The sequence below is a fragment of the Manis javanica genome, chromosome 13 (genome assembly GCF_040802235.1).
Source record: "Manis javanica isolate MJ-LG chromosome 13, MJ_LKY, whole genome shotgun sequence".
Taxonomy (NCBI): Eukaryota; Metazoa; Chordata; class Mammalia; order Pholidota; family Manidae; genus Manis; species Manis javanica.
Genome location: NC_133168.1, coordinates 96,099,951 through 96,120,160, shown reverse-complemented (window position 1 = coordinate 96,120,160; position 20,210 = coordinate 96,099,951). Strand labels below are relative to the sequence as shown.

Below are 20,210 nucleotides of genomic sequence, written 5' to 3'. Positions count from 1 at the left end.
AGCAGAGGGAGGTCAGTGTCACTGAAATTGTATCTCACACACACGTTTTATTTTAAACCAATGAACTTGCCTTAGAGGCACCGTACAAGATGCTGAAAGCATCTAATAGGGGTGTTACCTTAAGGAGTGAGGTCAGAGAATTCTTTGAGGAGGTGAAATTTAAGGGTGCCATAGAATCAGGACAGGAGGGACCCTGTGGCAGACACGAGGCACGGGGAACATGCAGGAGGGAGTAGCCCCCGTACAGGCAAGCAGAGCGGCATGAGTCTGTGGGAGAGGAGGTGGGATCCGGGCACCCGGAAGGGCGAGACCCCAATGACGGGCGGGGCTTCCCCGTGAGGGGGTGGGTCTTAGACCAAGGGCGGAGCCTCGGCTGGGTTTTGTTGTCAGGGTGAAGGAGAGGTGTGTGGGCCTGTGAGCAGGACTGGCTGGCTGTGTGGCCTGAATCCCCCGACTGCCCCACAGACGGGGGCCAGTCAGCTGACCTTCCAGGAGACGGGTTGGCGGTGGGGAACTGGAGTCCTGGTGGGTTCAGGAGGTGATCTGAAGGTGAGAGGGATGGGTTTGATCACATGCCACTAGCTCACCGTCTTCGTGCCCCCCAGATGCCTCTGCGTGCTCAGTTCTGTAGGGAGTGCCAGTGAGGGTGGTGGGGCAGGAGAGACAGGCCTCGGGGTCTGCGGCTGGGCACAGTCAGGGCAGGAGGGAGGCAGTGTTCCCTGTGGAGGGAAGAGCTGCCTGTTGGCCAGAGGTAGCTGTGCCCTCCCCGTGTGGCCATCGGTGGCTGCAGGTGGCAGGTCCACTAACCTCAGGCCTCACTTCCTCATCTGTGAACTGGTCGTGATAACCCCTGCCTCTCAGCAAGGCCTTGAGCGCCTCTCAGGGAGAACAGGTGAATAGGTAGCACACAGGCGGGTGTGGGCATGTCCAAGGGAGGTGGAGTTCACCCCACCTTCTGTTTCAGGAGACCTGAGAGGCTAGGGGTCCCAGGTCCTCTTTGTTCATGTATCTCATTTGCCGTTGCATACCAGGCCCCGGCTGGAGCCAGCCAGCGCCTCCCCCTGCCCTCAGAGCCCAGGAGGAGGAAGTAACCAGACAGCCAGGACTCGGTGTAGCACGAAGGGGTGAGGGCAGCAGGGTCTTTCCCAGGTAGTGCTGCTAAGTAGGTAGGGAAGGAATGGAGCCCATGCTGTGACAGTGTGAGCAAACTTTTGATTCATCTAGGGATGGATTAATGGAGGCAGGGGTGGAGGAGGGGAGACCTCTGCACAGGTGGTTGCATTCTCAAGGCAGTGGTTGTGGGTTGGAGAGGAAGGAATAGTTTAGTTCAGAAACCCATCTCACTGGGAGGGAGGGAGGAGTGAGCCCCTGGGTGAGACTGGGGCTGGGTCCTTTGGAAGAGCCTGGAGCAGGTTTCCCACCTGTCCCACGAGCCCATCTGAGAATTGTCAGGGTGCGGGAGCCCTCACCTCATGACCAGAGGCGAGACCTGTGCCGTGTCGCCATCCATCCAAGGGCCAGGACGTCAGTCTCAGGAACTGGACTATTGCAACCAACGTGCGGCTGCCCCTCTCTGAGAATGATCCCCCCTCTCATTTCTGGGTGAGAGGACCGAGAAAATTAGCAAAGCCTGGGGTGTGGCCATCCTGGGTGCCTTGGCGCATATAGCCCCAACATGGCCCTTGCTGAAATGAAAACAGTTGGGGTGACCAGCCCGGAAACATCCTTGAAATGTGAAGCCCCGCCCCCTCTGCCGAGATGGGTTCATTGTACCTCCCAGGTTTGGGGACAGAGCAGCAGGTGCTTAAGCTTTTCAAGTGACGGCCGCAGTGTAGGAGGTTGTCATTTAACCAGTTACATGGCAGGTTGAGGCCCTGCGGGGAATCAGCACAGGTCAGCCAGTTCCCCAGTGCGAGGGGAGACGCGCTGAGCCCGAAGGTGGAGGGGCTTCAGAGGCAGGGGGGACCCCGGTGCCACCAGCCTGCCTTCTCTGTCCCCCCAGATCTACCCCAACGAGAGACACAGCATTCGCTGCCCGGAGTCCGGCGAGCACTATGAGGTCACCCTGCTGCACTTTCTCCAAGAGCACCTCTGAGCCCCGGGGCCCGGGGCCTGCACATTCAGAGCACAAGTGGCTTCGCTGCCACAGGGACCGGGCAGGAGTGGTCCGCAGGCCACTGCGCGGCGCCTCCTCCCAGCGCCTGCGCTGGACGGCCGGCCCCAGAAGCCCGCGCCTTTGCCCCTGACGCTTTTTTATCATTTTTTAAATGCTCCTGGGGGTTTTTTTGTCTGCTGCTCCCTGGTTGCCTGGACAAGAGGTGAGGCCGACAGCCACGAGGGCCTTCCTGAAGCCGCCCCCTCCCCGCGTGGCACGGGAGCAGGAGGCGTGCACGCCCATTGGTGGAGAGGCCAGCAGCGACTCGGAGGAGCCAGCCTGCGGCCCGTGGCCCCCACCGCGGCCTTGACCCTCCAGCCGGCAGAAGTAGGCCTTGCTTCCCCTCCCCTACCTGCCCGCTTCATATCTGCATTTTGTTTGGAGGGAGGGGTTTTCCACAATTATTTAAAAAACGCAAAGCAAGGGGTGCCTGAATCTAGAATCGGTCTGCCGCCTGGCCGTGGGGTGCACCCCAGGCGGCACTCGGTGAGCCCCGCTTCAACAGCAGGTCGCCTCTGCGGGTCAGCGCTGCCGCCCTCCCCAGCCCAGCCGGCGCGCAGACCCGGAACCCTCCAGGGTTCCAGGCTCGGGGTGGGCGCGGAACCCTCCCCGCCTCAGGGTTACCCTTAGCCTACCTTCCTTTCCCTCCTCCCTGCCTAGAGTTCTGCCTGGGGCGGGCAAAACAAACAAAAAACCCACCAGAAACGAACCACCTCTACATATTATGGAAAGAAAATATTTTTGTCGATTCTTATTCTTTTATAATTATGCGTGTAAGAAGTAGACTCATTAAACGATTCCAGACGGAAGCGTTGCCACCTGCCCGAGGTTCTTTCGGCGGGTGCTGGGGGCTCCCCGGAGTGGACGGGAGGGAGGCGGGTCCAGGAGGGGACAGCGTGGTCCTGGCCCTGAACCACGGCTGCCTTGGCACAAAAGTGGGAGGGGCGCATGCCTTGGCTGGAAGATGCCCCGCCCCCAGGCTTTCCTAGGGCAACAGGCCAACCCGAGGCACACGTCCTTCCGGCCGGGTGCTCCGCCCAGCCACCACTACATCCTTTTGCACCTGTGCTTGTCAGGCGGCTTGATTGTGCGGTTCGGGAATCAGGAAATGCAGACGACGCTGGGCGGGCCACACCCCAGTCCAGAGCCCTAGGGAGACTGGCGACTGACTATGGCCGGGCACACAGCACGCATGGTACCTGAATTTCTAACAGCAGGATGGCTTCGTCCGGCGCAGCCATCCTCACCATCCTTTGGGAAGTCCCGCTTTAATATTTAACGGCTTAAAAAACAAAACAAACGAGTACGAAAGATATATATGTGAGGAAAGGCACCCTCGCTCTGGAGAGGTAACTCCTCCCCAGTCTGTATTTTTTTAATACTTGGATTCTATTCCCTCCCCTGGATGTGCTACAATTTATTTTGCTAAGCATCTTTTAAGGGATATCATAGGTTATTCTACGTTTTTTTTTTTGTATAAATCAGAGGTCAGCAGACAATCTCCATAAAGGACGAGAGAGTAAATATTTTGGGCTTCTCAGGCCAGACAGTTACAGCTACTCAACTTTGCTCTTGCAGTTCAAAAGCAGCCACAGATGATAATATATCTGAGTGGGCATGACAGTGTGCCAATAAAACTTTATTTACAAAACCAGGCAGCTGGCCGGATGGGGCCCACAGGCTGTAATTGGTCCTCTCCTGCTATAAATGATACTACAACAAATAGCCTTGTCACATTGCGTCCCAAAGAGACTATGACAACATACACATTGCCAAAAGGGAAGAGGTGTGCCTGTCTCCCCATTCCTTCACCAGTCTACATGTTAACATGTTTTATCTTTTTTTTATTAAGGTGTCATTGATATACACTCTTATGAAGTTTTCACAAGAAAAACAATGTTGTTAATTACATTCATTCTTATTATCGAGTCCCCCCCATACCCCATTGCAGTCACCGTCCATCAGTGTAGTAAGATGCCACAGAGTCACTACTTGTCTTCTCGGTGCTACACTGTCTTCCCCATAATCCATCCCACACCATGTGTGCCAATCATAATACCCCTTAATCCCCTTCTCCCTCCCTCCCCACCCACTCTCCCCCATCCTTCCACTTTGGTAACCACTAGTCCCTTCGTGGAGTCTGTGAGTCTGCTGCTATTTTGTTCCTTCAATTTTGCTTTGTTGCTATTCTCCACAAATGAGGGAAGTCATTGGTATTTGTCTTTTCTCTGCCTCACTTATTTCACTGAGCATAATGTCCTCCAGCTCCATCCATGTTGTTGCAAATGGTAGGATTTGTTTCTTTCTTATGGCTGAATAATATTCCATTGTGTATATGTACCACATCTTCTTTATCCATTCATCTACTGATGGACACTTAGGTTGCTTCTGTATCTTGGCTATTGTAAATAGTGCTGTGATAAACATAGGGGTGAAACTGAGAAGTTGTTTTCTTTGGGTAAATTCCTAGGAGTGGAATTCCCAGGTCATTATCAAACATTTTTATATGCCAATCTTAGGGGTGAAACATGGTAAATCACTGTAACTTGAACTCACGTTTCTTTTATGTGGGAATATTTTCATGTTTAAGACAATTTTTTACTAGTAATCATTTCCCCCCCCTTTTCTTTGATCTGTTAGCCTCATTGATTTGAAGGCACTCTTTATATATGAAGGAAATCAGCCCATTGTCATTATCTCTGGCAAATCAAACTATGTTGCTGATCTCAATGTTTATGGGTATGAACTTCAGCCAATGAATGTTTAAAATCAGTATTAGGAACAAGATGTCTTTCACATACCCCACTGTGATATAAAGTAGAAGAAGGAACTAGTCATAAGACAAAAACTGGTGGGAAAAGGGGCATTAGGGTTGCCCCAAGAGGTTGGCAACTGGAAAACCACAGTCATCTGAGAGCAGCAATTTGTCATCAGAATCTTCTACCCCTGCTTCACTCCGTTAAAAGTCAGATTGTCATGAGACATCAATCACTGGTGAAACGTTACTCGGTCACATTCCTGCCACAACGGTGAGGCCTAGAAGGAGAAGTGGGGTGTCAAAACGAAGCAGGGACAGATGATGGGCAGCTATAAAAGGACAGATGTCTGCTGGCAGAAGGTCTCAGTCTCTGAGGTGGCAGATTAAGAGGCGTTGGCTTCTTCCAGGTTGACACATGGGCTGCTTGTTTTCACCACCATGGGTTTGGGGTGGGTGGCCATCGGCTGGCAGCAGGGGGTCCCCGATTCTGTTTCAAGTTCCCTGTGCATATGCTTGATTTCCTTCCTGTTGAAAGAGCTCATCTCTTACCTAATTGCCAGAACCCATTCATGACAGACAGAAATCCTGTGTCTTATCTGGTGCCGATATTTTCCAGTTTGTCATTTGCCTTTTAAACACATTTATGGTACTTAAAAAAATAAAAAAACTAACTATAGACACATAGGAAGTTGCAAAAATAGCACAGAGCCCCACTGAACCCTTCACCCCATTTCCATCTTACCTAACCAGAGTACACTGTCAAAACCAGGAAATTTAGGAATACAATGCAGTTAGTTAATAGACTAACCTTATTCAGATTTTATCAGCTTTTACACGTGTTCGTGTGTGTGTTTGTGTAGTTCTATTTTGCTTTATCATCTGTATAGATTTCTGTAACCACCACCACAATCAAAATACAGAACTATTTATTTACCACAGAGGATCTCCATGCAATCCCTTTATATCCATACCGACCCCATTTATGATGTCCTGACCATAGAGAGAAGTTCATGAAATTTGTGTCATCCGATCATTTCCTTTAGGACTTCCAGGTAGATTTCATGTCATGATTAAAAAACCAGAATCTTTGGAGTATTGTGGTTTTTTTTTTTTCCTTTTAATCTCTCCAGTATGATTTTTTTTTCAAAAAGGAAAAAAAAAAAGGAAAGCTTGGGGGCTCAATCTTTCTCAAAAGAAGACACACACTCCCCCTACAAACCTCGCCCTTTTCAGTAGGAGATTTGAAGAGTTCACAATTGAAATATCTTGTTAGCAATAGCACTCGGCCACTAATTGAATCCTTCACAGTGACAGGCTGAAGGTCAAACACGCAGCGAGGTAATGGGAGACAGGAGTGGAACCACGCTGTGTCAAACACCGAGGAAACAGGACCGCTCGCAGCCAGTTTGGGGAGCCAATTTCTAACGGATCCAGAGCAGGCAGTTGGAAAGAGGGAAAAACTTCATGACACAAGCAGATATCCCAATTTAAGACAGGCTGTCCCAGCAGAAAGGCGTCAGTTCGGGAGTTAGGGTTTTCTGCAGAGCAATCAGCCTTCTCCTGGGTCCTCTGACCTCCCTGATACTGAACTTCACCCTCTGTATCTGAGGAGAATGATTTGAATTCCTCCACCGGTAAAATAGAGCCCAGGGTCAGGGTTACCTGGGACATGTCTCTGGATTCTGTGCTTGTAAGGAAGGCCTAGGAAAACAAGCTTTATTCTGGACACTCTAGGCCTCTAGTGTTTTCTTGAAATTTTAATAAAGCCATTTGTGACCAAAAAAATTTTTTTTTCTTCTCTAACTGAAAACCTGGGATTGCTTAATTGGCATCTGATGCTGGCAACAGCTAGTACAAGAGTCCGTTCTAGTACAAACTTTACCTGCATTCCCTCAATCCTGATAATCCCCTGAGGTTAGGATTATTTCCTTTAAAGTTTTTAAATTTGAGATAATTTTAGGCTTACAGAAAAACTGCAGGAATAGTACAGAATTCTCTAATCCCCTCATCCAGCTTCCCCTAAGGTTGACATCTGTAACTATGGTATGAGCCAGATTACTGAAGCCAAGAAATGAATGTCAGTACAGTCCTATTATCTGATGTAGAGAGTTTACTTGAATTTCGCCATGTCTCCCTCTAAGGTAGTTTTCTCTGGACCAGGATTTTTATGGACTGACGAGACTGCTACAGACCAAAATCCATGTTGAATTTTTACTCCCAGTGTGACGGTACCGTGAGAGGTGGGGACCTTTGGGAAGGGATTAGGTACTGAGGGTGGGCCCCTCAGTGAATGGGATCAATGCCCTTATGAACAGAAAAAGAGGGAGTTCCGGAGGACACAGCGGGAAGACCAGGAGGCGGGCCCCCAGCAGATACCCAATAAGCCTGCCTCAGTCCTGAACTTCCAGCCTTAAGAAATGTGAGAAATAAAGGTGTTATTTATAAAGCTCCCAGTCTGTGGTATTCTTGTCCTAAGGGCCCCAACCAAAATAAGGTTCCAATCCTGAACGCCACATGTTTTGTTGTCTTCAGCTACTCATTCTGTAATGGCTACTCAGCCTTTCTGTTTCATGACATTTTTGAAGGGACCTGCTGGGTTATCTTGTGCAATGTCCCTCGGCTTGGGACCTGGCCTGACGTTCACTTACTAGATGGAGTCCTGCATGTCGGGCAGAAATTCCAGAGATGCTGCTGGGAGTCCCTTCTCAGGGGATCCCCCGGTGGCTCCAGTGCTTTTTATCATCATTGTTGGTGACGTTAACGTCGACCACAGGGCTGCCCATGGCGTCCCCACTGTGACACTACTGTTTTTCTCTGTAACTAAGAAGTATCTTGGGGGGAAATACTTTGAGGCTATGCACATATCCTGTTTCTCGTCATACTTTCCCCCACCAATTTTTAGAATCGTCCACGGATCTTGGCAACAATTACGTGGAACTGGACCCACTGTCACCTTCCATTTCTCTCATTTCTAGATTTATAAATTTGGACCTTAGTGGCGACCTTTTATTCCCCTACTACATTTACCAATTGGAAGAGCGGTAGGACGGGCCACATGGCCAGGAGTTGCGGGAGAACTGGCAGCAGGGCCACGCACGCCAGGGATTCACTAGCCCAAGCCCCGCCCCCACCACGGCGGTCCCGGAGGGAGGGCGGGGCGCGCCAGGTCACGTGGCCGCGCCGAGGCCGACGTGGCCTCCGGCGGACGCTCCACGTGTCCCTCGCCGCGTCCCGTCCGCCGACCCTGCCTCGCGGACCCGATCCCAAGATGGCGGCGCCCAGGGAAAGGAGGGACGGCGGCGGCAGCGCGAGCTTGTGGGCCGCGCTGCTCCTGACTGCCGTAGCGTTGAGGCCTGCGGAGGCGGTGTTCGAGCCCATGACGGTGGCATTTGACGTGCGGCCCGGCGGCGTCGTGCACTCGTTCTCTCAGAACGCGGGCCCGGGGGTATGTGCCGCGGCAGCTCCGGGGGACTGAACGACTTTGCCTGCGGAGGCGGAGCCTACAGAGGGGGCGCAGACCTTCATGGGCTGGGCTTGAGGGGGAGGGGCCCGAGGGGCGCGGCGCGGCTGGGGGCGGGGATTGGGCGGGGCTTGAGGGGTCGCGGGGCGGAGGGGCGGGGTCTAAGGAGCGGGCGCGGACCGTCGGGGACCGAGACTCTACGCGCGGGGTCGTCACTGACCCAGGCCTGAACTTGCAGGCTAGGAGCCTCGGCTTGCAGGGTTCTGGTGACTTTGAAGGGTCTCGGTCAGTAGCCTCAGTCCCTGACTCCTCACATGCCCCGCGTACTCAAGCAGCCCTAGCCCCAGACCCAGGCGAATCCCCCGCCAGTGGAGGGCGTAGTGGGCCCAGAGGTGGGGACAGGGGCACTGGAGGATGAGGGGTATTTCGCCTCCACCGCCCGCAGGTCAGTCCCACCGCAGTTCTGACTAGGGAAGAAGTGGACAGATGTTGCTCTTTCCTTCCATCTCCCAGGGCCCCCATCTTTTTCACAGAGATGTGCGACCAGGCCCTCCTGACCTGGAGGCAGCTGGCCTAAGTCTAGCCCAGTTGTGTCCCCAGCTTGCTGGAGACGGCGTCCTTTTCCCTTTCTGTAACAATTAACAGCAGCAGCCTCTATTTGTTGTACTACCTTACAGCCAGGTATTGTGTCAAACGCATTCTGTTAGGTCCATTTTACAGATGAGGAGAGCAGGGTCAGGAAAGTTTACACTGTTCCAAGGCACACAGCAGAGCAGAGATGGGCCCCCAGGTGTCCTGCGTCCAGAGTCCATGTTCCCACACGGGTGGGTGCTAGAGGGTATGTGACTTCCCCCTTCCTGTTCTTCACTCCCCTGAAAGCCACATGGGTTGTTTGTCCTGACCCAGGAGCTCACTCATACGCAGAGTGGGGCTGGCCTCCAGGGACATAGCTAGAAATATCTGGCTCTGCTTCCGTCCCTTTAGGATAGACGCTCAAAAGCAAGATCTTGATCCGGATCTCAGAAGGACATCTTGAGAGCCTGTAGTTTCAGCACTAAGGATTACCTCCTAACAAGCCTCTTTTTCTTCCATTCTCTAGGACAAATATACTTGTGTGTTCACCTATGCTTCTCAAGGAGGGACCAATGAGGTGAGTTGTTGAAAATTCTACATAGTTTACTATGATACCCACTGTCATACAGAGGAGATGGGTCATATGTGCATCAACTGGCGCTTATTCAGCTATTCTTGCTTAACCAGTAAAAGACAGTGTTCAAGTTAAATAGTGGTGGCAGATTCCACTCATCGTTCTAGAGGAGGAGGGATGTGAGCCTGTATTAAAGATGTTGAACTCGTTGCCTGTGATAGGTAACAAATATTCACAAACTTAGCAGCTTAAAATGCCCATTTATCATCTCTCAGTTCTGGAGGTTCAAAGTCGTGGTCAGTTCCGCTGGATGCTTCATAACGCCAAACGCAAGGGGTCAGCCGGGCTGGGCTTTCATCTGCAAGTTCTGGGGCAGAGTCCTCCTCCAGGCTTATTCAAGCTGATGGAGAACTCGGTGTCTCGCCGCGTGACACTGAGGTTCCCGCTTCCTTGCTGGCTGTTTTCTCCAGCTGGTGGCAGAAGAGGAGGTAAGATTTTGAAGCATGAGAAGGATGTGGTGCAATAGTGCTGGCTTCGAGGGGACCACGTGGTGAGGTGTGCAGGTGGCCTGTAGGGGCCTGAGCGCAGCCCCTGGCTGGTGGCAGGAAAATGAATGCTTTCATCTTACAACCACAAGGAACTGAATTCTGCCGCAAACGTGTGAGGAAGAGGACCCTGAGCTCCAGATGGGAACACAGTCTCACTGATAACATTGAGTTTCACTTTCAAGACCGAGCGGAGGACCCAGCCGCGCCAAGCCCAGCCTGCTGACCTGCAGAACCGTTAGCTAACACATGGGCATTGCTTTGCAGCTGTTAAATTTGTGGTGATTTATTATGCAGGGTAGTAGGCTGAATGGGGCCCCCCCAAAAAGATACGTCCACATCTTGATTCCCAGAAACTGAATGTGACTTTATTTCGAAATGGAATCTTTGCAGATGTGATTAAGTTTAGGATTTTGAGATGAAGGGGTCATCGTGGATTAGCCAGGTGGGCCCTAAATCCAGTGACAAGTACCCTTATAAGAGACCCTCAGGGGAGATTTGAGAGAAGACGCAAGTTGGAAGAGGCGGTGTGAAGATGGAGGCAGTGATGAGGCAGCAGCCGCACACCAGGGAGCTCCTGGGGCCACCAGAAGCTGGAGAGGCAGGAAAGATTCTCCCCTGAGCCACTGGACAGAGCCTGGCCCTGCTGACACCTAGATTTGGACTTCAGACCTGCAGGCCTAGGAGAGCATAAATCCCAATTGTCGTAAGCTACCAAATCTGTGGTAATTTGTTACGGCAGCCCCGAGACATGAACGCACACAGCAATAGAGTATTAAAGCAGCCAGTAATGCACTATGACAGATAAATATTCTGAGAATAAAATACCGTTATTAAGTCGCGGCTGGATGCCGCCACCCGGTTTTGTCCGGAGGGAGAACGGCCAGTGTTCAAAGGGAGTGTTTTCCTTGGACCCAGGCTTCATTAGCAAGAACCAGAGAGAATTGAAGAGGAAAAGCTACAGCTACAGAAGTCAGCAGAAACAGCTTCTGTGTCCCTAAGTGTGCTCTTCTCCCCAACACCCAGACTTTAGGAAGCACTGCTGCCATTCCAGAACAGTCCGGCGCTGTGTCCCATCCCAGCGTAGCGTCAGAGCAGAGGCTGCCTGGGAACCCCTACAGCGTTTGCCGTGTGCGTGCCGGACATGCTCCACATGCTCGTTCTGAGCCCGGTCTGCTCTCCCTCTCAGGACAGTGCCCTGAAATGGGCCAGAGCTGGTCTCTCCCTGGCACTGCTGCCACCAGGCCCGGCTCACTCTGGGGGCCGCCCTGGGCACTGCAGGGAGCTGAGCAGCCTCCCTGGCCCCCAGTCCCTCGATGCCAGGAGCACGTCCAGTGTGACATCCAAAAACATCACACATTGCCCAGTGTCCCCTGGGAGACAGAATTATCCCCAGGTGAGAACCACTGGGCAAGAGTAACATGAAATCCACTTTTATTATTTTAGATATGTCCAGTTTGCAAATAGAGTAAATGATTCCCAATGACAGTACTTTAACAAAATGTGGCAAATGACTGGTGACACTCTTACCAGGGGTGCCAGCGGGTGGCAGCTCTGCTGGGCTTCGTGTGCCCTTCCCCTTGCTGCCAGCACAGTGGGTATCCTGTGAGCATCTGCCCCTTCCCTCAGCACCTCCAGGCCTCACTGCTTCTCCAAACAGTCCACTCCTCATGGGGTGGGCCACGTGGTGGGGCATCCTTCCTGAGAGTGAGCCAAACCCCACTGTCCAGCCCGGCGCCCCAAGAGCTCTTGAATTGTTCTCAGTGCACCCCCTTGCCCGTGCCAGCCCTCTCGAGGCTGCTTCGGTTGTGTAGATGATCGAAGTGTTGGTGGATAAAATCATAACAGCGTCACTACCATGGCCTTTATTAGGCGCCCTGCCCTGGGCTAAGCCCCACCCCCGGGAGGGGAGACTGTCCTGTTGTCATCCCCACGTCACACCTGAGGATGCACCAACCCAAGCTCCCAGCTGGGAAGTGCCCGAGGTCCCCAAGCACATGCCCCTGGCAGCCACTCTGTACCAGGACGTGCCCAGGGTCACCAGCAGCTTGGACAAAAGCAGGCGCACCTGTGTGACTAAAGCCTTTGGGTGCACAGTCCTCTGCAGAGCTGGGGGCGAGAGCCAAGTCCACTCACACCTGGCGGGTGCGACCCCAGGCCAGGGCCTTCTCTGGGAGCAGCCGTTGGGCCACAAACCATGAAAGCAGCAATAGGCTTGATTCTTTCTGTCCTGAAGGACATCACCCGAGAGAAAAGCAGATGTGTTGGGCGCAGCCCAGCAGCACCCGTCTAGGACTGTGACAGTCAGAGGCTGCAGGTGGCCACCTGCCATGCCAGTGGTGCCACGGGAGAGTGGCGGTGAGCTCCGTTGCTGCTCAACGTGACTGGTGCCCACAGCCCATGGGCTCTTTGGCTGCTTGCCTGTTTCCACCTCACAGGCAAATGGCTGGCTGGATTCTCAGCAAATGCACAGGGACGGTTGGAGATACTCGCAGGGATGCAGCTGGAACGGAAGTCTGGGAGGCCCAGGTGGCGCTTCTCCAGAGGCACCGTCAACAGAGAAGAAACTGGTCCCTGTCTGGGCTCCCAGGAGGGCCCAGTGCGCCGCCATACAGCCCGCAGCCCAGGACCTCGGAGGGGGAACAGGAGTTTTGCTTCTCTGGCAGTGGGGTGTCTCTCCAGAGGATCACCTGGGAGGCCACCTGGTGTCACGTGAGAGTTGGCACAGGGTTATTCCTAAGCTGTCAGTGCCAGCCAGGGTGCTGAGCAGCTGGCACATTCATCCGCCGTGGGAGGAATGCAGAGTGGCGCAGCCACTTGGGAAAACCGGCCATTCCTTACAAAGTTGAACATACACTCACCATGTGCCCCACGCTTCCACTGCAAGTGTCTGCCCGGTAAAGCGAAAACTTAACGTCCACACAGGAACTTGTCCCCAGCAGCATGATTCACAGTAGCCAACAAGTGGAAGCAACCCAGATGGACATCCACTGACGAGTGGCTACACACAGCGGGGGCTGTCCACACACCGGAGCGTCACTCAGCCACGGAAGGAATGAAGGCCTGACACGCACGATGGCAGGGATGGACCCTGAACACACAGTGCTCAGTGAGAGATGCCGGACACAGAAGGCCACACAGTGGTGACTCCATTTCAGTGAAATGTCCTCAACAGGCAAATCCACACACGGTGGAGTTGTGGGTGCCAGATTGGGGAGTGACTGCTCCTGGGGAAGGGGCATCTTTTTGGGGTGGTGGAATGTTCTGGAATTATGTTAAAGTAGCAATGGTTACACAACTCTGAATATACTAGAAAACACTGAGTTGTGCACTTGAAAAGGGTAGATTGTGTAGTATGTAAACTTTCTCAGTGAAGCTGTTAAAAACTAAACCCACCGTTGATACATGCAGCAACATGTGTGGCTCTCACATGTGCTAAGTGAAAACAGACTCCAGGCTGCACACTGATTCCCCTCTGGTGGCATTTTTGCACAGGCACAACCGTGGGAACCAAGGTCAGATCGGTGGTTACCAGGAATTTGCAGGAAGGGGTGGACTCCAAAGGGAACAGGCAGGGAGAGGCACAAACTGGGGAGATTGAAGTAATTGGGTGGTGGACACCCAGCTGTCTGCGTTTGTCAGAACTCATAGAGTCGTATGTGAACACATGGTCCGAGTCCCCATCTGTTATTTATATCAGCAGCCATTTACATGTCATCTCTTCCACCTGGCCCCTTACATTCCTCAGTCCCCTGACCATACGGAGAAGGTCACAGAGGCTCCGGCCGAACAGGCTGCCCCAGAACACACTCATGTGAGGGTCCGATGCCAGAACCCGAGCTTCGCCATGACACCTCATCGCCCACCCACCCTGCAGCCACCAGACCACGGCTCTGTTTATAAAAACCAAACTACTCACAGGGATGTTGACCCTACTGGCTAAGAAACTCAGTTTTAAATTTGTGTTCATCATTAAAAAAAAACAAACACTTGCCTCACTTTCAAGAGTCTTTTCCAAGGAAAACCTCCCCAGGTGGATTTGATAGCATAAAATTTTTCCAGGTGCTCAGAGGCGCCCCCCCCCACCCCTGAGCCACATGATAGGTATTTGTAAGTAGAAAAAAAAAAATCCGTTAAGTCGGCAGGTGTGGCCTGTGGCCGTCTCTCTGTGATACAAAATAATTGTATCCCACCTTCATGCCACAGGCAAAAGGCTCCTAAGTGACCGTTTACCCCCATTATAATTAACATAAACATGGCCTCGTTTTTATTAATGAAAAAGCTCTGACATTAAACCGGGAATCCCAGTGATCGGAGGCCATCACTACCATTTGGGAGAGGGCTGTAAATGCTCATTTTTACCAGCAACACATAAAAATGCCTTCAACAGCCCAGAACGGAGCAGGAGGCTTCCGCATTTCCATTTGGCCAGGTGTGCAGAGGCCATGAAAATCCGAATACACTGGTAGAGGTGTGTGTTTTGGAACCATCTAAAACTGAACTTTTAAAAAATTTTTTCAAGAAAGCTACTGCAATCACGCTGTTCAAAAAGAAAAGCACGCTGAGAGCTTTCCAGGCCCCCGTCTGTCCCGTTCCCGCCCCGTCCTGCGGGAACCGCGACCACCGACCGCCATGTCCCCTCGCAGGGCTTCTGGCAGCCTCTGCGAGCAAGCGTGCAGATCCCGTCCTTCTCTTCTTTTTTTGTATTTAAAACTTTTTATTTTTAATTAATATTAAATTAAAAATGTTTAATTCATATTAACTAGTCTAGTATTAAATACAAGGTTTATATTAAATTAAAACATTAGTAATTTTTTATTTTTTTAGAGCAGTTTTAGGTTCACAGCAAAATTGAGCAGAAGGTGTTGATAACCCCCCACCCCATCAGCACATTCCGCACCGGACGTGGGTCACTTCGGTGAACCTCCACCGACAGGTCACCGTCACCCCAGGTTGACGTGAGGGGTCAGTCTCAGTGCTGTACATTCTGTGGGTCTGGACACAAGCGTAATGACACACGGCCACCACGTGGTGTCACACAGTGACTTCCCTGCCCCGGAGCAGAGTGGGAGTTGGGGGAACCTCAGGGCTGAGCTGTGGCCGGGAGGCTCGGGAGGCCGGGGAAAGGCCTGCTCCCTTCGGGACTGCACTGGACCTGACATGCAGGGCGCGGCTGCGCACGCGACGCTTCATGACCCAGTGACCTGTGTCCGTCTTCTCTCCCCAGAAGTGGCAGATGAGCCTGGGGACCAGTGAAGACAGCCAGCACTTCACCTGCACCATCTGGAGGTGAGCTGAGGGTCCTGGCCGTGGGGTCCCGGGAAGGGGTGCCAGCCCCGGGTGAGGGGCTGGCGGGCTCCCAGGCGCTCCCCAACCCACCCCTCAGTCATGGCCATCATCCAAGGGCTTACGCTCCCCGCCGTTGGGCTAACGCCTTGTTTGCCTCCTGATCCCGCTGCCTGGAGCCCAGGGACAGAGGAAGGGGATGCTCAGCCCGCTGGTGGGGTGAAGGTGAGGGACCTGTGTCAGATTGTGGCCCTGCTCCCTGGGGCTCAACCCAAACAGAGCCAGTGCCTCCAGCGTTCATTGATGATTCATTGATGGCCAGGCTGTGGCTGCCCCCCTTGGGCCTGGGGCCCCTGCAGGGGGACAGATCCACAAGAGAGTCCGTTACAGGGCAGTGACGGTGACCTTCATCAAAGGACACTCGGCATTTTGATCATGCTGATTGGCACCATCCCAGCCTCCTGTTCGCTGCTTTACAAACAGCAGGTGCTCACTAAGCAGCGCTGGGGGAAGTTCTCACCTGTCCTGTGGACCGGCCCCTGCTGGCAACGAGCAGAGGCACCAGGGGCCGGAGGCCCAGCGTGCACAGCAGGCTTTCTCCAGCCCTGTTGAAAGGCGGCCCTTCCGTGCCCCTCCCAGCTCCCAGGGGCCTCAGAGAGCAGCACGGCAGAGGCAGGGGGCCCCACTGCCTGCCTCCCCCCCTTCCTGGTTAACTCCTGTCCTTCTCACCCTCCCAACCCCCATTGCAATGCAATATATTTTAATGCAATAAATTTAATATTTAATAATAATATTATCATTAGCACTTGATTAAAAAATCATTCAGTGAATGAACACAAGGGTCCCCGGCCTAGAGCAGCTGGTGCCCAGAAGGTGAAAGAGGCCTGTCAGCATCTCAGCTGGAAGAACATTCCAGCGAAAAGGAAAGATGGGGTGATTGGGAGGGGCCCCGTTCTACACAGAGTGAGCAGTGCCTTGAAACTGTTTCCATCCTGAGAAGCAGGGGTCTCCTGCCCCCCAGCTGACCCCCTCGCCCGGCCTTTCTCTCAGACCCCAGGGCAAGTCCTACCTGTACTTCACACAGTTCAAGGCGGAGGTACGGGGTGCTGAGATCGAGTACGGCATGGCCTACGTGAGTACCAGCGGGGCGTGCGGGTGGCTGGCGGGGCGCCCCGCCGGGGACTGTGCCTCCCAGACCGCCGGAGGCGGTGGGGAGATGGATACCAAGTCCTCTGAGGGGATTTTGTAACTGGGCAGGACAAGGGACACCAGGCAGACCCCAGGCCTGGAGGCACGGGACGGGGAATTGTGGTACCCAGAGGGGGACCCAGCCGACTCCTAGAGACCTGTCGGGAAAAGCAGGAAGGGGCCACCCGGCTTCCCTCTCCTCCAGTCCACCAGTACCCCAAAGCCAACCAGAAGCCAGAGGGCATGGGGGCCCCTTCTCATGCCCTGGATGCGCAGGCCGTGTGGCTCAGAGGGCTGGGAAGGGCACCCCCCTCGGCCCCTGTGGCCTTGGTTCACAGCCCAGCCCGCCCCTTCTCCCATGCTCCTGACCCCCAGGTGCCCCGCTAGAGGCCTGCTGCACTGCACAGCCTCTCCCCCAGCCCTCGCTTCTGTGATGGGGTCAGAAACAGCATGGAAACGACTTTGTCAGTCCAGAAAACCTCTTTATCAGAACCAAAAGGAGACAGGCTTTAAGAGATTTATTGCCATGACCTGGTGTCTGCCGTGGGGTATCGGCAAGGCGGTTCCCGAGCCTGCTGGCCAGGCTGGCAGGAAGGGCAGGCCCTCTTGGGTCCGGGCGACACTGCCGTCCCTGGGCAGGGTCTCCTCTTCAGGGCAGCCTCGGCTCTGCTCTGAAGGCCCTTCCCGCCCGGGTCACTGGGGATAACTTCCTTGACTTAAAAGTCAGCTCGTGGTGGATTCGATCACGTCTACGGGACACCTTCACACAGCGGATGTTTGATCGCACAATGGGGGGCTGTGGCTCCAACTGGACGCATCAGACACCCCCACACCACTGAACTAATTACTCTGTGGGGTCCCTTCCTAACTTAAAATTCTATTATTTTAACTGATTTGAGACACAATCCTGATTTTTAATAATCACATTTAAGGAACGGCCATGCTGGTACCATTTCCATAAATTATTAACTAAAGAAAAAAAATGGAATGAAATAAGCTTCCTCCTAGGATTTGCAGCAGAGGCATGAAGTTCTAGGCCGGGCGACATTCTCAAGTGGACCAACCCACCGCTTCTGCAGGACCCTCTTTTATGTGCTTAGACAAGCATCCTGCACCTCTTTAGTCAAAATGTGTTTTTTCCTGATGAGAAAAGTTCCCACTTGTCCTCTTTCAGTCTAAAGCTGCATTTGAAAGAGAGAGCGATGTTCCCCTGAAAAACGAGGAATTTGAAGTGACGAAAACCGCAGGTACATGAAGGAGGATGTGAGCCAGACCCCAGGTGCCCAAGCAGAGGAGGCGGGAGAGGGCGGGCAGGGGCCCCCGTGGTGAGGGGGCTGCCATTGGCTCCTCCAGGTCGGGGCCCGCAGCCACAGGCTGCCTCCGCAAAGGCCACATGGGAAATATTTTCCCTTTTCAGGGCAGGAGGCCCATGTCAGAGCTCCTTGGCCTGCCCCAGTAGGGTAAAGGCAGCTGTAGACCACATGTCAGTGAACGGGTGCGGCCACATTCTAATAAAACTTTATTTCATGGCAGAGGAAATGTGAATCTCACATCACTTGACCAAAACGCAGAATACCATTAGTTCTTTTGGTTTTTATTAGGGCCATTTAAAAATATAAAAGTCACCCTTAGCTCGTGGACACGCAGCACAAGGGGAGGATGAGCAGAGAGTCAGGGCAGCGCTGAGCAGACGGGATGGTGGGCACAGGCCAGATTCCCTGGTGCTGCTGGGAAAGTACCATCATATGGGCATGAGCCAAGTTTGCCAGTGAGAGCAGGAGATGATGCAGTCTGAGCCCCGACCCCAGCCACTCGCCACATGGCAGAAATGACCACAAGTCTTCCCACCTGGAAATTCTCTGTCCCTCACCTGTGAGACTTGTAGTGCCAGGGGCCTTTCCCTGTGGAGCCGACTGCGGAGACTGCTCCCTCCCTGTGGGCCCCGCCCCGACCAGCACCCGGAGCGCTGTGGGGTGGCGCGAGCCCAGCTGCCGCCTCTCTCTTGCAGTGGCCCACAGGCCTGGGGCATTCAAGGCTGAGCTGTCCAAGTTGGTGATCGTGGCCAAGGCGTCCCGCAGTGAGCTGTGACCCGGAGCCCCATCGGGGGGTGGCTCCTCCTCGTGTCGGCTGACGGAGCCAGACCCCGAGAGGGCTGCTTTCCTAGGGGGCACTGTTGGTTTTCTGAACGGGCTGACGTTGCCCCGTTCCAAGGGGTTCGCAGAGCAGCTGAAGCCTAGGGCAGAGAAGGGGGGCCAGAAAGCCGAAGATGTGCTGGGCTCCTCCCCTGGTGCCCCCTGCTCTGGCCCAGTTCTCCACCGTGTTCTCCGGAGCACAGAGTGGTAAGACCCGCTGCTCATCCATCTTACCAGAAGACGCATCAGGGCACAGAGTGGGGGCTTCCAGCAGGGGGGTTTCTGAAGCCAGTGGCTGTCTTCCCTGGGATCAGGCCAGGTTCCAGGGTGCTCCCCGGGAAAGCCACCTCACCACTCTCTGCCCCCCAAGCCAGCTGTTTTCCGACCTCCCCAGGGGACCTCCTTTCAGACTAACTGGGAAGAAGTGAGATGTTCTTTTATATTTAAATAAATAAGATGATTGAAAAACAATCACAGACTTGGTAACTGGCGCTGGTGCCCACCTGGCAGGGTGCAAGAGCTGGGGGCCCGGGACAGCAGCAGGGGCTGGCCACCCCCACCTCCCTTCCCTGAGATGGGTGAGTTCCATCACCCGAAACCCCTGGAGACCCTGGGCACACCTTTTCTCGGTGCCAAGGTGGCCAGCTATGAACCTGCTGAGCGCCAGGCGCTGGCTGGCCCTGATCCCCTGGGACAAAGCTGGCCACACCTGCGGCTCACACAGGCGGCCCTGGCAGAGGGAGAGCGCCCCCGGCAGACCTGCTCCAATGCACCCAGGGGGTCGGCTTTGCTTAATTTTTTGAGGCCAGGCTGTGGCATGGTGACTTAAAACAGGTACCCACAAGCAGCATAAATAAATAAATCCCCAGCTGCCCTACCGTGCAGAAGGGCCTTGGTCTCCCAGCAGTGGGGGCGGGGGAGTCTGATGTCCAGCTTGACCTTCAACCTGCCCTCCGACCGTGTCTTCTCGGGAGCAAATGGGAAAAGAAACTGCAGAGCTCTCTTGGCATCAGTTGGCTGGGCTGTGAATCGGGTCCTTGCTGATCAGAATCACCGATGGGACTGACACAGGGGTCCCTGTACCTTTCCCATGCCTGGCCCTCCTACCAGCTGAGGACCTGGGCGCTGCTGTGACCCCACTTGCCAGAAGCGGGTGGAGGGCATTGGGCCTGCCCAGGGTAGCTCACCTGGAGGAGGCGGAGTGAGGCGGACACCCTGTCCACACTCGGTGCTGATGTAGGAGCAGGTTCAGAGTCCGGTGAGTGAACAAATAGGGGCGGGGGTCCTCGGGCCCCGAAGACCCTCGGGGGAGGGAACAGCCTGCCGTCATCCTCACAGCACATGTCGGTGCTGCCTTGGGACTTCTGGGGCCCACGCGGCTGCAGGGAGGGCCGCCCAGCCGAGGTCTGCTGAGCACAGGGACCTGCCGATACTGTGTGGTCCCCTCCTGGGTTCTGGAGCCTTCCTGACTCCCAACTTTGAGGTTCAAGGGACTGAAAAACCAAGCGAGCCTCCAGGGCCTGAGACAAGATCGCCCGG

The 20,210-nt window shown here is 54.0% G+C and overlaps 2 protein-coding genes across 8 annotated transcripts in view; both read left to right on the top strand.

Moving 5' to 3' along the window:
* The window catches only part of DPP9 (dipeptidyl peptidase 9), a 36,254-nt gene extending 33,290 nt beyond the window's left edge, over positions 1-2,964 (top strand). For all 5 annotated transcript variants that reach the window (XM_073220478.1, XM_073220477.1, XM_073220475.1 and 2 more), the window contains one exon: positions 2,003-2,964. In XM_073220478.1, coding sequence (XP_073076579.1) covers positions 2,003-2,095 — 93 coding nt within the window. In that variant the 3' untranslated portion in view covers positions 2,096-2,964. The remainder of the gene's footprint in view (positions 1-2,002) is intronic.
* Positions 2,965-8,127: 5,163 nt separating this feature from the next.
* MYDGF (myeloid derived growth factor) lies at positions 8,128-19,142 on the top strand. 3 transcript variants are annotated; one of them, XM_073220482.1, is made up of 6 exons: positions 8,137-8,358; positions 9,473-9,523; positions 15,293-15,354; positions 16,402-16,483; positions 17,714-17,786; positions 17,957-18,078. In XM_073220482.1, exons 1-6 carry the CDS (start codon positions 8,182-8,184, stop codon positions 18,001-18,003), a joined length of 492 nt encoding a protein of 163 aa, XP_073076583.1. In that variant the 5' UTR covers positions 8,137-8,181; the 3' UTR covers positions 18,004-18,078. The 3 variants fall into 3 exon arrangements, with proteins under 3 accessions (XP_036873973.2, XP_073076583.1, XP_036873974.1); XM_037018079.2 differs by lacking the exon at positions 17,957-18,078 and adding an exon at positions 18,548-19,142 and having other exon boundaries at positions 8,139-8,358; XM_037018078.2 differs by lacking the exons at positions 16,402-16,483; positions 17,714-17,786; positions 17,957-18,078 and adding an exon at positions 15,835-16,142 and having other exon boundaries at positions 8,128-8,358.
* Positions 19,143-20,210: the final 1,068 nt, after the last annotated feature.